Source organism: Oncorhynchus mykiss, chromosome 9 (genome assembly GCF_057628025.1).
Source record: "Oncorhynchus mykiss isolate SJ-2025 chromosome 9, ASM5762802v1, whole genome shotgun sequence".
NCBI lineage: Eukaryota > Metazoa > Chordata > Actinopteri > Salmoniformes > Salmonidae > Oncorhynchus > Oncorhynchus mykiss.
The window spans coordinates 81,569,899-81,592,398 of NC_143030.1; the positions used below are offsets into that span (position 1 = coordinate 81,569,899).

The following is a 22,500-nucleotide window of genomic DNA, read 5'->3' on the forward strand; positions in this document are numbered from 1 at the left end:
TGCCAATCTGAAATTGCACCCTATTCCCTGCATAGTGCACTAGGCTCTGGACAAAAGTGGTGCACTACATAGGGAATAGAGCGCACGCTAAGGCTCTTCCAAAACAGGAGGAATGCCGCAGCACCATCTTTGATAGAGGCTCTGTAATAACTGCCTGCTGTTATGAGGCTGCGGTGTAGCTGAGTGACGTCCTGTGTGTTTCCTTCTTCCTTGTTACAGCTGAAGGAGAGCAGCAGTGTTAACGTTCCCAGGACCTTCTTGGTGTCTGGAAAACAACGATCACTAGAACTACAGGCCAGGTGAGGGTAGCCAGATTATTTATTTAAACGTTTTACTCCAGGACTAACCCCAGCATAATCTGTAACCTCAGCATAACCCCTACCCCATAGCCTATAACCCCAGCATAATCTGTAACCTCAGCATAACCCCTACCCCATAGCCTATAACCCCAGCATAATCTGTAACCCCAGCATAATCTGTAACCTCAGCATAACCCCTACCCCATAGCCTATAACCCCAGCATAATCTGTAACCCCAGTATAATCTGTAACCCCAGCATAACCCCTACCCCATAGCCTATAACCCCAGCATAATCTGTAACCTCAGCATAACCCCTACCCCATAGCCTATAACCCCAGCATAATCTGTAACCCCAGCATAATCTGTAACCTCAGCATAACCCCTACCCCATAGCCTATAACCCCAGCATAATCTGTAACCCCAGTATAATCTGTAACCCCAGCATAACCCCTACCCCATAGCCTATAACCCCAGCATAATCTGTAACCCCAGTATAATCTGTAACCCCAGCATAACCCCTACCCCATAGCCTATAACCCCAGCATAATCTGTAACCCCAGTATAATCTTTAACCCCAGCATAATCTGTAACCCCAGCATAATCTGTAACCCCAGCATAATCTGTAACCCCAGTATAACCCCTACCCCATAGCCTATAACCCCAGCATAATCTGTAACCCCAGCATAACCCCTACCCCATAGCCTATAACCCCAGCATAATCTGTAACCCAAGCATAATCTGTAACCCCAGCATAACCCCTACCCCATAGCCTATAACCCCAGCATAATCTGTAACCCCAGCATAACCCCTACCCCATAGCCTATAACCCCAGCATAATCTGTAACCCCAGCATAATCTGTAACCCCAGCATAACCCCTACCCCATAGCCTATAACCCCAGCATAATCTGTAACCCAAGCATAATCTGTAACCCCAGCATAACCCCTACCCCATAGCCTATAACCCCAGCATAATCTGTAACCCCAGCATAACCCCTACCCCATAGCCTATAACCCCAGCATAATCTGTAACCCAAGCATTATCTGTAACCCCAGCATAATCTGTAACCCCAGCATAATCTGTAACCCCAGTATAACCCCTACTCCATAGCCTATAACCCCAGCATAATCTGTAACCCCAGCATAACCTATAACCCCAGTATAACCTGTAACCCCAGCATAACCCCTACCCCATAGCCTATAACCCCAGCATAATCTTTAATCAGCATAACCCCTACCCCCTAGGCTCTTATCCCAGAATAACCCCTACCCCCTAGGCTCTTATCCCAGCATAACCCCTACCCCCTAGGATCTTATCCCAGCATAACCCCTAACCCCTCTAACCCCAACATAACCCCTACCCCATAACCTGTAACCCCAGCATAACCCCTACCCCATAGCCTATAACCACAGCATAATCTTTAATCAGCATAACCTCTACCTCCTAGGTTCTTATCCCAGCATAACCCCTACCCCCTAGGCTCTTATCCCAGAATAACCCCTACCCCCTAGGCTCTTATCCCAGCATAACCCCTACCCCCTAGGCTCTTATCCCAGTATAACCCCTACCCCCTAGGCTCTTATCCCAGTATAACCCCTACCCCCTAGGCTCTTATCCCAGAATAACCCCTACCCCCTAGGCTCTTATCCCAGAATAACCCCTACCCCCTAGGCTCTTATCCCAGAATAACCCCTACCCCCTAGGCTCTTATCCCAGCATAACCCATACCCCCTAGGCTCTTATCCCAGTATAACCCCTACCCCCTAGGCTCTTATCCCAGCATAACCCCTAACCCCTCTAACCCCAACATAACCCCTACCCCATAGCCTATAACCCCAGCATAACCCCTATCCCCTATCCTCTTATCCCAGCATAACCCCTACCCCCTAGGCTCTTATCCCAGCATAACCCCTAACCCCTCTAACCCCAACATAACCCCTACCTCCTAGGTTCTTATCCCAGCATAACCCCTACCCCCTAGGCTCTTATCCCAGAATAACCCCTCCCCTAGGCTCTTATCCCAGCATAGCCCCTACCCCCTAGGCTCTTATCCCAGTATAACCCCTACCCCCTAGGCTCTTATCCCAGAATAACCCCTACCCCCTAGGCTCTTATCCCAGCATAACCCCTACCCCCTAGGCTCTTATCCCAGTATAACCCCTACCCCCTAGGCTCTTATCCCAGCATAACCCATACCCTCCTATCCTCTTATCCCAGTATAACCCCTACCCCCTAGGCTCTTATCCCAGAATAACCCCTACCCCCTAGGCTCTTATCCCAGAATAACCCCTACCCCCTAGGCTCTTATCCCAGCATAACCCCTAACCCCTCTAACCCCTACATAACCGCTACCCCCTAGGCTCTTATCCCAGTATAACCCCTACCCCCTAGGCTCTTATCCCAGCATAACCCCTACCCTCCTATCCTCTTATCCCAGTATAACCCCTACCCCCTAGGCTCTTATCCCAGTATAACCCCTACCCCCTAGGCTCTTATCCCAGCATAACCCCTAACCCCTCTAACCCCAACATAACCCCTACCCCATAGCCTATAACCCCAGCATAACCCCTATCCCCTATCCTCTTATCCCAGCATAACCCCTACCCCCTAGGCTCTTATCCCAGCATAACCCCTACCCCCTAGGCTCTTATCCCAGCATAACCCCTACCCCCTAGGCTCTTATCCCAGCATAACCCCTACCCTCCTATCCTCTTATCCCAGAATAAGCCCTACCCTCATCATAATACCACTACCTCCTATCCTCTTATCACAGTATAACCCCTAACCCCTCTAACCCCAACATAACCCCTAAACCCTTTCCCTAGCATCTGACCCCAGCCTACCACCTATCCCCTAGCCTCTAATCCCAGCATAACCCCTACCCTCTAGTCTCTAATCCCAGCATAACCCCTACCCTCTAGTCTCTAATCCCAGCATAACCCCTACCCTCTAGTCTCTAATCCCAGCATAACCCCTACCCTCTAGTCTCTAACCCTAGCATAACCCCTAACTCCAGCATCCCCTACAGCCTAGCCCAGGAACATAATTATAAATTATTTGTAGCCCAAACAGATATAGTATTTGACTAAACAAAATCATGTAAAACGTTACTTACATTTGGATACGATCATGTGTCTCTCTGTTTTCCGTGGGAATACTAGGGAACAGATTTTACAGTCTTTCATGTCCAACAATGAAAAAAATAAAATTAAAAAAATAATAAATATATATATATATATATATAAACAGTACCAGTCAAAAGTTTGGACACACCTACTCATTCAAGAGTTTTTCTTTATTTTTACTATTTTCTACATTGAAGAATAATAGTGAAGACATCAGAACTATGAAATGACACATATGGAATCATGTAGTAACCAAAAAAGTGTTGAACAAATAAAAATTATTTTTAGATTTTCGATTCTTCAAAGTAGCCACCCTTTGCCTTGATGACAGCTTTGCACACTCTTGGCATTCTCTCAACCAGTTTAATGAGGAATGCTTTTCCAACAGACTTGAAAGCGTTCCCACATGCTGAGCATGTCATTGTCCTGTTAAAAAACGAATTATTGTCCCACTAAGCGCAAACCAGATGGTATGGTGTATCGCTGCAGAATGCTGTGGTAGCCATGCTGGTTAAGTGTGCCTTGAATTCTAAATAAATCAATGACATTGTCACCAGCAAAGCACCCCCACACCATCACACCAGCTCCTCCATAATTCACGGTGGGAAACACACCTGAGGAGATCATCCGTTCACCTACTCTGCGTCTCACAAAGACACGGCGGTTGGAACCAAAAATCTCAAATTTGGACTCATCAGACCAAAAGACAGATTTCCACCGGTCTAATGTCCTTTGCTGTTGTTTCTTGGCTCAAGCAAGTCTCTTCTTCTTATGGGTGTCCCTCATGAGAGCCAGTTTCATCATAGCGCTTGATGGTTTTTGTGACTGCACTTGAAGAAACTTTCAAAGTTCTTAAAGTTTTCCGTCTTGTCTGACCTTCATGTCATAAAGTAATGATGGACTATCGTTTCTCTTTGCTTATTTGAGCTGTTCTTGTCATAATATGGACTTGGTCTTTTAACAAATAGTTAAAAGTTTACCAACCCTACCTTGTCACAACACAACTGATTGGCTCAAACGCAACTTTTAACAAGGCACCTCTGTTAATTGAAATGCATTCCAGGTGACTACCTTATGAAACTGGTTGAGAGAATGCCAAGAGTGTGCAAAGCTGTCATCAAGGCAAAGGGAGGCTACTTTGAAGAATCTCAAATATAAAATATATTTTGATTTTGTTTAACACTCTTTCTGTTACTACATGATTTTACATGACTCTTTCTGTTACTACATGATTCTACATGACTCTTTTGGTTACTACATGATTCTACATGACTCTTTCTGTTACTACATGATTCTACATGACTCTTTCTGTTACTACATTATTCTACATGACTCTTTTGATTACTACATGATTCTACATCACTCTTTTGGTTACTACATGATTCTACATGACTGTACATGACTCTTTTGATTACTACATGATTCTACATGATTCTACATGACTCTTTTGATTACTACATGATTCTACATGACTGTACATGACTCTTTTGGTTACTACATGATTCTACATCACTCTTTTGGTTTCTACATGACTCTTTTGGTTACTACATGATTCTACATGACTCTTTTGGTTACTACATGATTCTACATGACTCTTTTGGTTACTACATGATTCTACATGACTCTTTTGGTTACTACATGATTCTACATGACTTTTTTGGTTACTACATGATTCTACATGACTCTTTTGGTTACTACATGATTCTACATGACTCTTTCTGTTACTACATGATTCTACATGACTCTTTTGGTTTCTACATGACTCTTTTGGTTACTACATGATTCTACATGACTCTTTTGGTTTCTACATGACTCTTTTGGTTACTACATGATTCTACATGACTCTTTCTGTTACTACATGATTCTACATGACTCTTTTGGTTACTACATGATTCTACATGACTCTTTTGGTTACTACATGATTCTACATGACTCTTTCTGTTACTACATGATTCTACATGACTCTTTCTGTTACTACATGGTTCTACATGACTCTTTTGGTTACTACATGATTCTACATGACTCTTTCTGTTACTACATGATTCTACATGATTCTACATGACTCTTTTGATTACTACATGATTCTACATGACTCTTTTGGTTACTACATGATTCTACATGACTCTTTTGGTTACTACATGATTCTACATGACTCTTTTGGTTACTACATGATTCTACATGACTCTTTTGGTTACTACATGATTCTACATGACTCTTTCTGTTACTACATGATTCTACATGACTCTTTTGGTTACTACCTAATACGTTGTTGTTCTGTGTAGGACTGAAGAAGAGAAGAAGGACTGGATCCAGGTAAATACTTCTGTATTCCAGCTTAGACTATTTCAGCTCCCACTATCTCAGCTCCCAATATCTCAGCTCCCAATATCTCAGCTCCCACTATTTCAGCTCACACTATTTCAGCTCCCACTATTTCAGCTCCCACTATCTCAGCTCCCACTATTTCAGCTCCAACTATCTCAGCTTCCACTATCTCAGCTCACACTATCTCAGCTCCCACTATCTCAGCTCCCACTATTTCCCACTATCTCAGCTTCGAACTATCTCAGCTCCCACTATTTCAGCTCCCACTATTTCAGCTCACACTATTTCAGCTCACACTATCTCAGCTCACACTATCTCAGCTCCCACTATCTCAGCTCCCACTATTTCAGCTCCCACTATTTCAGCTCCCAATATCTCAGCTCCCAATATCTCAGCTCCCACTATTTCAGCTCCCACTATTTCAGCTCCAACTATCTCAGCTTCCACTATCTCAGCTCACACTATCTCAGCTCCCACTATCTCAGCTCCCACTATTTCCCACTATCTCAGCTTCGAACTATCTCAGCTCCCACTATTTCAGCTCCCACTATTTCAGCTCACACTATTTCAGCTCACACTATCTCAGCTCACACTATCTCAGCTCCCACTATCTCAGCTCCCACTATTTCAGCTCCCACTATTTCAGCTCCCATTATCTCAGCTCCCACTATTTCAGCTCCCACTATCTCAGCTCCCACTATTTCAGCTTCCACTATCTCAGCTCCCACTATTTCAGCTCCCACTATTTCAGCTCCCACTATTTCAGCTCCCACTATTTCAGCTTCCACTCTCCACATAACAACTCTGTATTCATCCATATTAACGAGCATGTCTCCTTCACTTCCTGACGTTAGTTTTATCTGGTGTGAACGGCGATGGTGTGGCGAAGGGAGATTTAGTGTTTATGTGGTTTGGTCCTGGGCTGTGTGTGTGTGTGTGTGTGTGTGTGTGTGTGTGTGTCACCAGATAAAACGTCAATCCAGCAGAGACGTTGTCATTTAACATGTCGTCTGTTCCTCCTCTCGCTCAGGCTATCCAGGCCACCATTCAGAGACATGAACAGACGCTAGCCACGTTCCACCATCTCAACTGCTCTCTCCGAGATGAGGACTACACTCCTCCCAACTCACCTGTAAGATACAACACAACCCCTAGCCCCTATCCCCTAGCATCTAACACCAGCATAGCCCCTATCCCCTAGCATCTAACACCAGCATAACCCCTATCCCCTAGCATCTAACACCAGCATAACCCCTATCCCCTAGCATCTAACACCAGCATAACCCCTATCCCCTAGCATCTAACCCCAGCATAACCCTTAACCCCTAGCATCTAACACCAGCATAACCCCTATCCCCTAGCATCTAACACCAGCATAACCCTTAACCCCTAGCATCTAACCCCAGCATAACCCTTAACCCCTAGCATCTAACCCCATCATAACCCTTAAACCCTAGCATCTAACCCCATCATAACCCTTAACCCCTAGCATCTAACCCCATCATAACCCTTAACCCCTAGCATCTAACCCCATCATAACCATTAAACCCTAGCATCTAACCCCATCATAACCCTTAACCCCTAGCATCTAACCCCATCATAACCCTTAACCCCTAGCATCTAACCCCATCATAACCCTTAACCCCTAGCATCTAACCCCATCATAACCCTTAAACCCTAGCATCTAACCCCATCATAACCCTTAACCCCTAGCATCTAACCCCAGCATAACCCTTAACCTCTAGCATCTAACCCCAGCATAACCCTTAAACCCTAGCATCTAACCCCAGCATAACCCTTAAACCCTAGCATCTAACCCCAGCATAACCCTTAACCCCTAGCATCTAACCCCAGCATAACCCTTAACCCCTAGCATCTAACCCCATCATAACCCTTAAACCCTAGCATCTAACCCCAGCAAAACCCTTAAACCCTAGCATCTAACCCCAGCATAAACCTTAACCCCTAGCATCTAACCCCAGCATAACCCTTAACCCCTAGCATCTAACCCCATCATAACCCTTAAACCCTAGCATCTAACCCCAGCATAAACCTTAACCCCTAGCATCTAACCCCAGCATAACCCTTAACCCTTAACTCTAACCCAGTATACCTCCTACCCCCTAGTCTCTAACCCAGCATACCTCCTACCCCCTAGTCTCTAACCCAGCATAACTCCTACCCCCTAGTCTCTAACCCAGCATACCTCCTACCCCCTAGTATCTAACCCAGCATACCTCCTACCCCCTAGTCTCTAACCCAGCATACCTCCTACCCCCTAGTCTCTAACCCCACGTAACCCCTATCATCTAACCCCAGTATAACCCCTAACCCCCTAGCCTATAACCCCAGTATAACCCCTAACCCCCTAGCCTATAACCCCAGTATAACCCCTAACCCCAGTATAACCCCTAACCCCCTAGCCTATAACCCCAGTATAACCCCTAACCCCCTAGCCTATAACCCCAGTATAACCCCTAACCCCAGGATAACCACTAACCCCTTGCCTATAACCCCAGTATAACCCCTAACCCCAGGATAACCACTAACCCCCTAGCCTATAACCGCAGTATAACCCATAACCCCGTGCCTATAACCCCAGTATAACCCATAACCCCAGTATAACCACTAACCATTAGGCACTTGAGTAGATGTGAAAGAGTTAAGCAGTATTCCCGATAGTTCTTCCACTTGGTTCTCTTAACACTATGACATGTCTGCCTTTCAGCTTCTGTGGCTGAAATGCCTTCCTCTGTGAGATCCTATCGCTGTCTCTTCTCTCCCTCTCTCTCTCTGTCTCTCTCTCTCACGCTTCTCTCCTTCTGTCACTCATTCCCTCTCTCATACATCTCTCCTCTCACTCATTCCCTCTCTCATACGTCTCTCCTTCTCTCACTCATTCACTCATTCCCTCTCTCATACGTCTCTCCTTCTCTCACTCATTCCCTCATTCCCTCTCTCATACGTCTCTCCTTCTCTCACTCATTCCCTCATTCCCTCTCTCATACGTCTCTCCTTCTCTCACTCATTCCCTCTCTCATACGTCTCTCCTTCTCTCACTCATTCACTCATTCCCTCTCTCATACGTCTCTCCTTCTCTCACTCATTCCCTCACTCACACTTCTCTCACTCATTCCCTCTCTCTCTCTCTCTCTGTCTCTCTTCCAATCTACTTTCTCTCTCAGAATTGTTCCGAGCTGGGGAAGCGTGCCCCCACTCCGATCCGTGAGAAGGAGGTGACTCTGTGTATGAAGTGCCAGGAGCCGTTCAACTCCATCACCAAGAGACGTCACCACTGCAAGGCCTGTGGACACGTACGTCTCCAATCAAATCATGATGTCATGTACAAGTGACCTGATTATGTCAGTCAGTCGCTCTACTCCTGAAGACACGACTCAATATTAAAAACTCTTGATTTAAAAAAGTTTTCATATATATATAAAATTAAGATGAACATGTTGATCACTATTGAGTGAGAGTTTTGGGTTTTGGGCTGTACCTTGACTCTCATTGGTTAAAATGTTGTCCCCCCCCCCCCCCCTCCCCCAACAAGCGAACTCCTTCCATGTCTCCAGTCAACTGCTGAGAAATTAGGGTTGAGTCTTTTGCTCAATACTCAATAAAGAGTTTTAAAAATATGGTCAAATCAAGAGTTTTTTTTAATTGAGTGAGTTGTTCCTATTTGTTCTGATATTGAAGAGGATGCAGCTAATTTTCCATCAATGGCCTGTCGTCAGTGAACTGCTTCTTGTCTCCTACACCTGAGCTCTCTGTGTATCCCAGGTGTAATACATGTTAACAGCATTATGGAGGTATACCTCCTCTCTCTGTGTATCCCAGGTGTAATACATGTTAATATGGAGGTACCCCTCCTCCCTCTGTGTATCCCAGGTGGTGTGTGGAAAGTGTTCAGAGTTCAGGGCCCGTCTGCTCTACGACAACAACAGGGCTAACAGGGTGTGCATCGACTGCTACACAACCCTAGTGGGGGTTCCCCCCTCCCCCGCCAGCCTGACCTGCAGCATAAACAGACGACGGTCAATACTAGAGGTACATAACAGGATCCTGACTGCCGTAGAAAAAGGGATGCTTCTGGATTTGATCTACTTCCACAGGGTCAGATGAACTTGTGGATACCATTTTCATGTATCTTTGTCCAGTATGAAGAAAGTTAGAGGGAGTTTTGCGACCCAATGCTAACTAGCGACCCAATGCTAACTAGCGACCCAATGCTAACTAGCGACCCAATGCTAACTAGCGACCCAATGCTAATTAGCGACCCAATGCTAACTAGCGTTAGTACAAAGACTGTAAGTCGATGGGATCAGCTAGCAGGTGATAATAGAGGTTAAATACATATTTATACATCAGATATTTAAATGGCGGCGGAGAAGGCAGACGTTTTACTGGCCCCCAACCAATTGTGTTTTTCATTCGTTTATTTGCGTTGTTTGTAACTTATTTTTTTACTTATTTTGTACATAATGTTGCCGCTACCGTCTCTTATGACCGAAAATAACTTCTGGACATCAGGACTGTGATGACTCACCACGGACTGGCAGAATCCTTTTTCCTTTACTGAGTTTTGACGAGGCCGACGCGAACGATATACAGCTTTCTCAGGAACAGGCCCAGATCCCCGTGATTTGCGTGAAGATTAGGCTGAGAAAAAGGGGCCAGAAGGCGGGCTGTCTTCTGAGAATTCGTAGGCGATCGTAGGCAAATTCGTAGACTTCTTTCCATTCTGCTAGCAAACTTGCAATCTTTGGAGAATAAAATTGATGACCTACACGGAAGATTAAACTACCAACGGGACATTCAAAACTGTAATATCTTATGCTTCACGGAGTCGTGGCTGAACGACGACAATATCAACATACAGCTGGCTGGTTATACGCTGTACCAGCAGGATAGAACAGAGGCGTCTGGTAAGACAAGGGGGAGGACTATGTATTTTTGTAAATAACAGCTGGTGCACGATATCTAAGGAAGTCTCGAGGTTTTGCTCGCCTGAGGTAGAGTATCTCATGATAAGCTGTAGACCACACTATCTACCTAGAGAGTTTTCTGTATTTTTCGTAGCTGTTTACATACCACCACAGTCAGAGGCCGGCACTAAGACAGTATTGAATGAGCTGTATTATGCCATAAGCAAACAGGAAAACGCTCACCCAGAGGCGACGCTCCTAGTAGCCGGGGACTTTAATGCAGGGAAACTTAAATCTGTTTTATCTTATTTCTATTAACATGTTAAATGTGCAACCAGAGGGAAAAAACCTCTGGACCACCTTTACTCCACACACACATACAAAACTCTCCATTAAAGCAGGAAGCACCAGTGACTAGATCAATAAAAAAGTGGTCAGATGAAGTAGATACTAAGCTACAGGACTGATTTTCTAGCACAGACTGGAATATGTTCCGGGATTCCTCCGATGGCATTGAGGAGTACACCGCATTAGTCATTGGCTTCGTCAATAAGTGCATCGATGACGTTGTCCCCACGGTGACCGTACGTACATACCCCAACCAGAAGCCATGGATTACAGGCAACATCCGCATTGAGCTAAAGGGTAGAGCTGATCAAACAAACAAAACGTCAATACAGGACTAAGAACGAATCATACTACACCGGCTCTGACGCTCGTCTGATGTGGCAGAGCTTGCAAACTATTACAGACTACAAAGGGAAGCACAGCCAAGAGCTGCCCAGTGACACGAGACTACCAGACTAGCTAAACTACCTCTATGCTCGCTTCAAGACAAATAACACTGAAACATGCATGAGAGCACCAGCTGTTCCAGGAGACTGTGTGATCACGCTCTCCGCAGCCGATGTGAGTAAGACAGGTCAACATTCACAATGCCGAAGGGCCAGACGGATTACCAGGAGGTGTACTGTGAGCATGCGCTGACCAACTGGCAAGTGTCTTAACTGACATTTTCAACCTCTCCCTGTCCGAGTCTAATACCAACATGTTTTAAGCAGACCACCATAGTGCCTGTGCCCAAGAACACTAAGGTAACCTGCCTAAATTACTACTATTACTGACCCGTAGCACTCACGTCTGTAGCCATGAAGTGCTTTGAAAGGCTGGTAATGGCTCACAGCAACACCATTATTCCAGAAACCATAGACCCACACCAATTTGCATAACGCCCCAACAAATCCACAGATGAAGCGATCTCTATTGCACTCCACACTGCCCTTTCCCACCGGGACAAAAGGAACACCTATGTGAGAATGCTAATCATTGACTACAGCTCAGTGTTCAATATCATAGTGCCCTCAAAGCTCATCAATAAGCTAAGGATCCTGGGACTAAACACCTTCCTCTGCAACTGGATTCTGGACTTCCTGGAGGGCCGCCCCCAGGTGGTGAGGGTAGGTAACAGCCATCCGCCATGCTGATCCTCAACACTGGGACCCCTCAGGGGTGCGTGCTTAGTCCCTTCCTGTACTCCCTGTTCACTCATGACTGCACGGCCAGGCACGACTCCAACACCATTATTAAGTAGGTCTGATCACCGACAACGACGAGACAGCCTATCGGGAGGAGGTCAGAGACCTGGCCGTGTGGTGGCGGGCACGACAAACCCTATTCCCCCTCAGGAGACTGAAAAGATTTGGCATGGGTCCCCAGATCCTCAAAAGGTTCTACAGCTGCACCATCAAGAGCACCGTGACTGGTTGCGTCACTGCCTGGTATGGCAACTGCTCAGCCTCCGCCCAGTAGGGCCACCAAGCTTCCTGCCACCCAGGACCTCTATACCAGACGGTGTCAGAGGAAGGCCCTAAAAAAACCTCCAGACACCCTAGTCATAGACTGTTCTCCCTGCTATCACACGGCAAATGGTACCAGAGTGCCAAGTGTGGGTCCAAGAGGCTTCTAAACAGCTTCTACCCCCAAGCCATAAAACTCCTGAACACCTAATCAATGCCTACCCAGACTATTTGCATTGCCCCCTTTTACACCGCTGCTACTCTCTGTTGTTATCATCTATAGTCACTGTAATAACTCTTCCTTATACATATTACCTCAACTAACTGGTGCCCTCCGCACATTGACTCTGTACCGGTACCCCCTGTATATAACCTCCACATTGACTCTGTACCGGTACCCCCTGTATATAACCTCCACATTGACTCTGTACCGGTACCCCCTGTATATAGCCTCCACATTGACTCTATACCGGTACCCCCCTGTATATAGCCTCCACATTGACTCTGTACCGGTACCCCCTGTATATAACCTCCACATTGACTCTGTACCAGTACCCCCTGTATATAGCCTCCACATTGACTCTGTACCGGTACCCCCTGTATATAACCTCCACATTGACTCTATACCGGTACCCCCTGTATATAACCTCCACATTGACTCTGTACCGGTACCCCCTGTATATAGCCTCCACATTGACTCTATACCGGTACCCCCCTGTATATAGCCTCCACATTGACTCTGTACCGGTACCCCCTGTATATAACCTCCACATTGACTCTGTACCAGTACCCCCTGTATATAGCCTCCACATTGACTCTGTACCGGTACCCCCTGTATATAGTCTCCACATTGACTCTATACCGGTACCCCCTGTATATAGCCTCCACATTGACTCTATACCGGTACCCCCCTGTATATAGCCTCCACATTGACTCTGTACCGGTACCCCCTGTATATAACCTCCACATTGACTCTGTACCAGTACCCCCTGTATATAGCCTCCACATTGACTCTGTACCGGTACCCCCTGTATATAGTCTCCACATTGACTCTGTACCGGTACCCCCTGTATATAGCCTCCACATTGACTCTGTACCGGTACCCCCTGTATATAACCTCCACATTGACTCTGTACCGGTACCCCCTGTATATAGTCTCCACATTGACTCTGTACCGGTACCCCCTGTATATAGCCTCCACATTGACTCTGTACCCGTACCCCCTGTATATAGCCTCCACATTGACTCTGTACCGGTACCCCCTGTATATAGTCTCCACATTGACTCTGTACCGGTACCCCCTGTATATAGTCTCCACATTGACTCTGTACCGGTACCACCTGTATATAGCCTCCACATTGACTCTGTACCGTAATACCTTGTATATATCTCGCTATTGTTATTTTACTGCTGCTCTTTAATGACTCTGTTTTTTTTTCTATTTCTTAGCCGTATTTGTTTTTAAACTGCATTGTTGGGGTTTGTAAGGGGCTCGTAAAGGGGGCTCGTAAGGGGGCTCGTAAAGGGGGCTCGTAAAGGGGGCTCGTAAAGGGGGCTCGTAAAGGGGGCTCGTAAGGGGGCTCGTAAGGGGGCTCGTAAAGGGGCTCGTAAAGGGGCTCGTAAGGGGGCTCGTAAGGGGGCTCGTAAGGGGCTCGTAAGGGGCTCGTAAAGGGGGCTCGTAAGGGGGCTCGTAAGGGGGCTCGTAAGGGGGCTCGTAAGGGGGCTCGTAAAGGGGGCTCGTAAGGGGGCTCGTAAGGGGGCTCGTAAAGGGGGCTCGTAAGGGGCTCGTAAGGGGGCTCGTAAAGGGGGCTCGTAAGGGGCTCGTAAGGGGGCTCGTAAGGGGGCTCGTAAGGGGGCTCGTAAGGGGGCTCGTAAAGGGGGCTCGTAAGGGGCTCGTAAGGGGGCTCGTAAGGGGGCTCGTAAAGGGGGCTCGTAAGGGGCTCGTAAGGGGGCTCGTAAGGGGCTCGTAAGGGGGCTCGTAAGTAAGCATTTCACTGTAAGGTGTATTCGGCGCATGTGACTAATAAAATGTTATTTTATTTTATGTGCTGGAGTTGAACTGTAGGCCCTTGGTCAAATGCATTTATGTCAAATACTTTCCACATTTTTTTAATTGTACTTAAAAAGAACAAGGGAAGACAAGAGGATAGAAATATATGAAATAGAACCGTATTCTAGAGTCCGGGCCTTTTGTCAGGGATAAAACACTACGCTTGTGGAAAATAAGACCAAGCTGCACTACATTAACGAACGAAGAGTGGTCTCTAACGCAGTGTGTGTGTGGGGTCTACAGAAACAGGCGTCGGTGGCAGCAGAGAACAGTGTGATGTGTAGCTTCCTCCACCACATGGAGAAGGGAGCAGGCAGAGGCTGGCAGAAAGCCTGGTTTGTCATCCCAGAGAATGAACCACTGGTGCTGTACATATACGGTGCTCCTCAGGTGAGATTACCTGTTATAACACCTCTATTAACCTGTTATAACACCCCTATTAACATGTTATAACACCTCTATTAACCTGTTATTACACCCCTATTAACCTGTTATAACACCCCTATTAACCTGTTATAACACCCCTATTAACCTGTTATAACACCTCTATTAACCTGTTATAACACCCCTATTAACCTGTTATTACACCCCTATTAACCTGTTATAACACCCCTATTAACCTGTTATAACACCCCTATTAATCTGTTATTACACCCCTATTAACCTGTTATAACACCCCTATTAACATGTTATAAAACCCCTATTAACCTGTTATTACACCCCTATTAACCTGTTATAACACCCCTATTAATCTGTTATAACACCCCTATTAACCTGTTATAACACCCCTATTAACATGTTATAACACCCCTATTAACCTGTTATAACACCCCTATTAACCTGTTATAACACCCCTATTAATCTGTTATTACACCCCTATTAACCTGTTATAACACCCCTATTAACATGTTATAACACCCCTATTAACCTGTTATTACACCCCTATTAACCTGTTATAACACCCCTATTAACATGTTATAACACCCCTATTAACCTGTTATTACACCCCTATTAACCTGTTATAACACCCCTATTAACCTGTTATAACACCCCTATTAACCTGTTATAACACCCCTATTAACCTGTTATTATCCCCTATTAACCTGTTATAACACCCCTATTAATCTGTTATTACACCCCTATTAACCTGTTATAACACCCCTATTAACATGTTATAACACCCCTATTAACCTGTTATTACACCCCTATTAACCTGTTATAACACCCCTATTAACCTGTTATAACACCTATTAACCTGTTATTATCCCCTATTAACCTGTTATAACACCCCTATTAATCTGTTATTACACCCCTATTAACCTGTTATAACACCCCTATTAACCTGTTATAACACCCCTATTAACCTGTCATTAGCCCCTATTAACCTGTTATTATCCCCTATTAACCTGTTATAACACCCCCCATTAACCTGTTATAACACCCCTATTAACCTGTTATTACACCCCCTATTAACCTGTTATTAGCCCCTATTAACCTGTTATAACACCCCTATTAACCTGTTATAATTCCTCTATTAACCTGTTATTAGCCCCAGTTAGACTATTACACCCCTATTTACCGGTTATTACACCCCTATTAACCTGTTATAATTCCTCTATTAACCTGTTATTAGCCCCTATTAACCTGTTATAACACCCCCTATTTACCTGTTATTACACCCCTATTAACCTGTTATTACACCTCTATTAGCCTGTTATTACACCCCCTATTAACCTGTTATTAGCCCCTATTAACCTGTTATAACACCCCTATTAACCTGTTATTACACCCCTATTAACCTGTTATTAGCCCCTATTAATCTGTTATAACACCCCTATTAACCTGTTATAACACCCCTATTAACCTGTTATAACACCCCTATTAACCTGTTATAACACCCCTATTAAGCTGTCATTAGCCCCTATTAACCTGTTATAACACCCCTATTAACCTGTTATAACACCCCCCATTAACCTGTTATTAGCCCCAGTTAGACTGTTATTACACCCCTATTTACCTGTTATTACACCCCTATTAACCTGTTATAATTCCTCTATTAACCTGTTATTAGCCCCTATTAACCTGTTATAACACCCCCTATTAACCTGTTATTACACCTCTATTAACCTGTTATTACACCCCCTATTAACCTGTTATTAGCCCCTATTAACCTGTTATTAGCCCCTATTACCCTGTTATAACACCCCTATTAACCTGTTATAACACCCCCTATTAACCTGTTATTAGCCCCTATTAGACTGTTATTACACCCCTATTAAGCTGTTATAACACCCATATTAACCTGTTATTAGCCCCTATTAACTTGTTATTAGCCCCTATTAGACTGTTATTACACCCCTATTAACCTGTTATTAGCCCCTATTAACCTGTTATTACACCCCTATTAGCCTGTTATAAGCCCCTATTAACCTGTTATTAGCCCCTATTAACCTGTTATTAGCCCCTATTAGACTGTTATTACACCCCTATTAACCTGTTATTACACTCCTATTAGACTGTTATTACGCCCCTATTAGACTGTTATTACACTCCTATTAGACTGTTATTACGCCCCTATTAGACTGTTATTACACTCCTATTAGACTGTTATTACACCCCTATTAGACTGTTATTAGACTGTTATTACACCCCTATTAGACTGTTATTACACCCCTATTAGACTGTTATTAAACCCCTATTAGAATGTTATTAGACTGTTATTACACCCCTATTAGACTGTTATTACACCCCTATTAGACTGTTATTAGACTGTTATTAGAATGTTGTTAGACTGTTATTAGAATGTTTGTAGACGGTTATTATAATGTTATTAGTTATTAGACTGTTATTAGACTGTTATTAGAATTTTATAAGAATGTTATTAGTTATTGTAATGTTATTTGAATGTTATTAGAGTGTTATTAGATTGTTATTAGAATGTTATTATAATTTTATTAGAATGTTATTAGAATTTTATTAGAATGTTATTAGTTATTAGAATGTTATTAGACTGTTATTATAATGTTTGTAGACTGTTATTGGAATGTTATTAGTTATTAGACTGTTATTAGACTGTTATCAGAATTTTATTAGAATGTTATTAGTTATTACAATGTTATTTGAATGTTATTAGAGTGTTATTAGATTGTTATTAGAATTTTATTAGAATGTTATTAGAATGTTATTAGACTGTTATTAGAATGTTTTTAGACTGTTATTAGGCTGTTATTAGAATGTTATTAGAACATTATTAGAATGTTATTAGACTGTTATTAGAATGTTATTAGAACATTATTAGAATGTTATTAGACTGTTATTAGAATGTTATTAGACTGTTATTAGGCTGTTATTAGAATGTTATTAGAACATTATTAGAATGTTATTAGACTGTTATTAGAACGTTATTATAATGTTATTAGACTGTTATTAGACTGTTATTAGAATGTTATTAGCAAAATGTTATTAACAAAAGGAGAAAGCGTTTAAAAAACATAGCAATGTACTTTGGATTTGGAACATTCACCCAAGTCTGTCCTCTCTGTCCGTCCTCTCTCTCTGTCTGTCTCTCTCTGTCATCTCTGTCTGTCCCCTCTCTCTGTCCTCTCTTTCTGCGCTCTCTCTCTGTCCTCTCTCTCTGTCCTCTCTGTCTGTCCTGTCATCTCTCTCTGTCCTCTCTGTCTGTCCTGTCCTCTCTGTCTGTCCTCTCTGTCTGTCCTCTCTCTCTGTCCTCTCTGTCTGTCCTGTCCTCTCTCGTCCTCTCTGTCTGTCCTCTGTCTGTCCTCTCTGTCTGCACTCTCTGTTCTGCCCTCTTCCTCCCCTGTGTACCCAGGATGTGAAAGCCCAGCGCTCTGTACCCCTGATTGGCTTCGAGGTCTCCCTTCCTGAGTCATGTGACCGCCTGGAACGCCGCTTTGCCTTCAAAATCAGCCAATCCCACCTTACGCTCTACTTCAGTGCCGATGGGGAGGAGCTACAGCGCCGCTGGATAGAGGTCCTATCACGCGCAGGGAGAGGGGAGGAGCTACAGGCTCACGGTTCAATTACAGAGGCCCTAGAGGAGGAAGGGGAGGAGACTGCAACCTCGGGAGAGAATACATGATTGATTTTGAGGCGTACAATCAATATTAGATCTGTTCTCTAAAGACACAAAACTACAAACTGTACAGAACATGAGCAGCACACACACAGTTTAAAACTTACATACACACACAGGTACGCACACACAGGTACACACACACACACAGGTACATACACACACAGGTACACACACACACACAGGTACACACACACACAAACTCACACACACCTCTCTGTATTTAATGTCAGTGATCAGTCAGTTGCATGATAATATCTACAGGTCTGTTTCTCTCAGTCAGTGTATTGCTCATCAACTCGTCACAGTGAACCAGTGTTTTGCAACAACATCAAAACAAACTGCCAAAAGTCAAAAAAAAGTGTTGCTCTCGTCCTCCCTTCAGAAGATATATCAGAGGAATGCAGTAAACAAAGATGTGTGTCACAGTGAATAGCTTCCCTCCAGTCAGACGTTGACATTGCGTGTCACAGTGAATAGCTTCCCTCCAGTCAGACGTTGACATTGCGTGTCACAGTGAATAGCTTCCCTCCAGTCAGACATTGACATTGCGTGTCACAGTGAATAGCTTCCCTCCAGTCAGACATTGACATTGTGTGTCACAGTGAATAGCTTCCCTCCAGTCAGACATTGGCATTGCGTGTCACAGTGAATAGCTTCCCTCCAGTCAGACATTGACATTGTGTGTCACAGTGAATAGCTTCCCTCCAGTCAGACATTGACATTGTGTGTCACAGTGAATAGCTTCCCTCCAGTCAGACATTGACATTGCGTGTCACAGTGAATAGCTTCCCTCCAGTCAGACATTGACATTGCGTGTCACAGTGAATAGCTTCCCTCCAGTCAGACATTTACATTGTGTGTCACAGTGAATAGCTTCCCTCCAGTCAGACATTGACATTGTGTGTCACAGTGAATAGATTCCCTCCAGTCAGACATTGACATTGCGTGTCACAGTGAATAGCTTCCCTCCAGTCAGACATTGACATTGTGTGTCACAGTGAATAGCTTCCCTCCAGTCAGACATTGACATTGTGTGTCACAGTGAATACTTTCCCTCCAGTCAGACATTGACATTGTGTGTCACAGTGAATAGCTTCCCTCCAGTCAGACAGACATTTTACATGAATTCATTCTGAGCCACAGAACAGACTTCCTCCTCCTCACCATTTCTCTCTGTTTAAGATATGATGTTGAGAGCATTGAGTTGTTTCTATGCTGTCTGGGTGTTCTATGGTTCTGAGTGTTCTAAGGTTCTGAGTGTTCTATGGTTCTGAGTGTTCTAAGGTTCTGAGTGTTCTAAGGTTCTGAGTGTTCTATGCTGTCTGAGTGTTCTATGGTTCTGAGTGTTCTATGGTTCTGAGTGTTCTAAGGTTCTGAGTGTTCTATGCTGTCTGAGTGTTCTATGGTTCTGAGTGTTCTATGGTTCTGAGTGTTCTATGGTTCTGAGTGTTCTAGGGTTCTGAGTATTCTAGGGTTCTGTGTGTTCTAGGGTTCTGAGTATTCTAGGGTTCTGAGTGTTCTATGGTTCTGAGTGATCTATGGTTCTGAGTGTTCTAGGGTTCTGAGTGTTCTATGGTTCTGAGTGATCTATGGTTCTGAATGTTCTAAGGTTCTGAGTGTTCTATGGTTCTGAGTGTTCTATGGTTCTGAGTGTTCTAGGGTTCTGAGTATTCTAGGGTTCTGTGTGTTCTATGGTTCTGAGTGTTCTAGGGTTTTGAGTGTTCTAGGATTCTGAGTGTTCTAGGGTTCTGAGTGTTCTAGGATTCTGAGTGTTCTATGGTTCTGAGTGATCAAGGGTTCTGAGTGTTCTAGGATTCTGAGTGTTCTATGGTTCTGAGTGATCTAGGGTTCTGAGTGTTCTATGGTTCTGAGTGATCTAGGGTTCTGAGTGATCTAGGGTTCTGAGTATTCTAGGGTTCTGAGTGTTCTAGGGTTTTGAGTGTTCTAGGGTTCTGAGTGTTCTAGGGTTCTGAGTGTTCTAGGATTCTGAGTGTCCTATGGTTCTGAGTGATCTAGGGTTCTGAGTGTTCTAGGATTCTGAGTGTTCTATGGTTCTGAGTGATCTAGGGTTCTGAGTGTTCTAGGGTTCTGAGTGTTCTATGGTTCTGAGTGATTAGGGTTCTGAGTGATCTAGAGTTCTGAGTATTCTAGGGTTCTGAGTGTTCTATGGTTCTGAGTGTTCTATGGTTCTGAGTGATCTAGGGTTCTGAGTGATCTAGAGTTCTGAGTATTCTAGGGTTCTGAGTGTTCTATGGTTCTGAGTGTTCTAGGGTTCTGAGTGATCTATGGTTCTGAGTGTTCTAGGGTTCTGAGTGTTCTAGGGTTCTATGGTTCTTAGTGTTCTATGGTTCTGAGTGTTCTATGGTTCTGAGTGATCTATGGTTCTGAGTGTTCTAGGGTTCTGAGTGATCTAGGGTTCTGAGTGTTCTAGGGTTCTGAGTGTTCTAGGGTTCTGTGTGTTCTAGGGTTCTGAGTGTTCTAGGGTTCTGAGTGTTCTAGGGTTCTGAGTGTTTGTAACTCCACAGAAGGCAGTAGAAGGCTGATGTTTCTGTTTCCTCCTGATGAAAGGGCTGTTGTTTGGATGGTGATGGGGAGGGTTGTCCTATCCTATCTGTTACTTTCCTCCTGATGAAAGGGCTGTTGTTTGGATGGTGATGGGGAGGGTTGTCCTATCCTATCTGTTACTTTCCTCCTGATGAAAGGGCTGTTGTTTGGATGATGATGGGGAAGGTTGTCCTATCCTATCTGTTACTTTTCTTCCTGATGCACTGAGATGGTCCTGAATGTCTGGACTGGACAGTGTTGGAATGTGATGATGGATGAGGGCTACCTGAGACAGACAGACACACTGACAGACATTGTCAGATAGACAGACAGACAGATGTCCCCATTGGCTGAAGAGAAGAGGGAACAAGATGCCTCCTCTCTCCCATCCACATCTGTGAAGCTATATCCTTCCACATCTGCTGTGGGGGATGTGAAGCTATATCCTTCCACATCTGCTGTGAGGGGATGTGAAGCTATATCCTTCCACATCTACTGTGTGGGGGATGTGAAGCTATATCCTTCCACATCTGATTTTGGGATGTGAAGCTATATCCTTCCACGTCTGCTGTGTGGGGATGTGAAGCTATATCCTTCCACATCTGTTGTGTGGGATGTGAAGCTATATCCTTCCACATCTTCTGTGTGGGGATGTGAAGCTATATCCTTCCTCCTCTCGCCTTCTCTCTGTCTCCCGGGTTGGCTGTATAGATTTTAGAATATAATAGTGGGAACTGTCCCTTGTTATGGAAATCTGTTTCCTTAGTTTTCGTAGCTGGCTAGATGTTTTGTGCGTAGACCTTGGAAAGAGGATGTTGTGTACGCTGGGTAATACCACTATACCACAGGTGTTTTTAAAGACTGTTTTGCGAAATATTTAAGATTCCGAATTTCTTGAGGTTTTTACACCAACTTAAAAGAGACGTTTTTCTGGCCCTTTTACACTTTACACTTAGGAATTGTGTTTTTAAGCTTAAAATAATACCTCCAAGCCCATGTAATCTCTCGAAACCAGAGCCCAGTCGTTTTGAATAGAGGCAATGAGCCACTCTTTAACCGAAAGCATTCAAAGCGGATATTTATAACTCTGTTCAAAAAGGAAGGAAAATTTGAGCCGACATACGCAGTGTTTACCGTGAATGCAGTCTCTGCTACATTTACCTTTACATTTCAATCACGCTGTAAAAGCGGAACTTCCGCGATACAGATCGAATAGAACCCTTAGTGCCTGACAGTCATTGTCTTTATCACTCTTTAAAATCGAATATTTTTAAAAAGCCCATCCGGTCCCGTTGGCTTGACATGAGCTACATAACGGCCTCTCTGCCACCTAGTGG

The 22,500-nt window shown here is 44.2% G+C and overlaps 1 protein-coding gene and 1 long non-coding RNA gene across 3 annotated transcripts in view; both read left to right on the forward strand.

Annotated features, from left to right (window-relative positions):
* Window positions 1-19,892, forward strand: part of fgd1 (FYVE, RhoGEF and PH domain containing 1) — a 145,239-nt gene extending 125,347 nt beyond the window's left edge. For both annotated transcript variants that reach the window (XM_090185549.1, XM_036989079.2), the window contains exons 11-17: window positions 220-299; window positions 5,707-5,737; window positions 6,780-6,881; window positions 8,935-9,063; window positions 9,641-9,799; window positions 14,767-14,913; window positions 18,353-19,892. In XM_090185549.1, the coding sequence (XP_090041675.1) occupies window positions 220-299; window positions 5,707-5,737; window positions 6,780-6,881; window positions 8,935-9,063; window positions 9,641-9,799; window positions 14,767-14,913; window positions 18,353-18,622 (918 nt within the window). In that variant the 3' untranslated portion in view covers window positions 18,623-19,892. The remainder of the gene's footprint in view (window positions 1-219; window positions 300-5,706; window positions 5,738-6,779; window positions 6,882-8,934; window positions 9,064-9,640; window positions 9,800-14,766; window positions 14,914-18,352) is intronic.
* The window catches only part of LOC149981353 (uncharacterized), a 437,375-nt gene that overhangs the window by 332,960 nt on the left and 81,915 nt on the right, over window positions 1-22,500 (forward strand). The gene's annotated exons all lie outside the window — the stretch shown is intronic.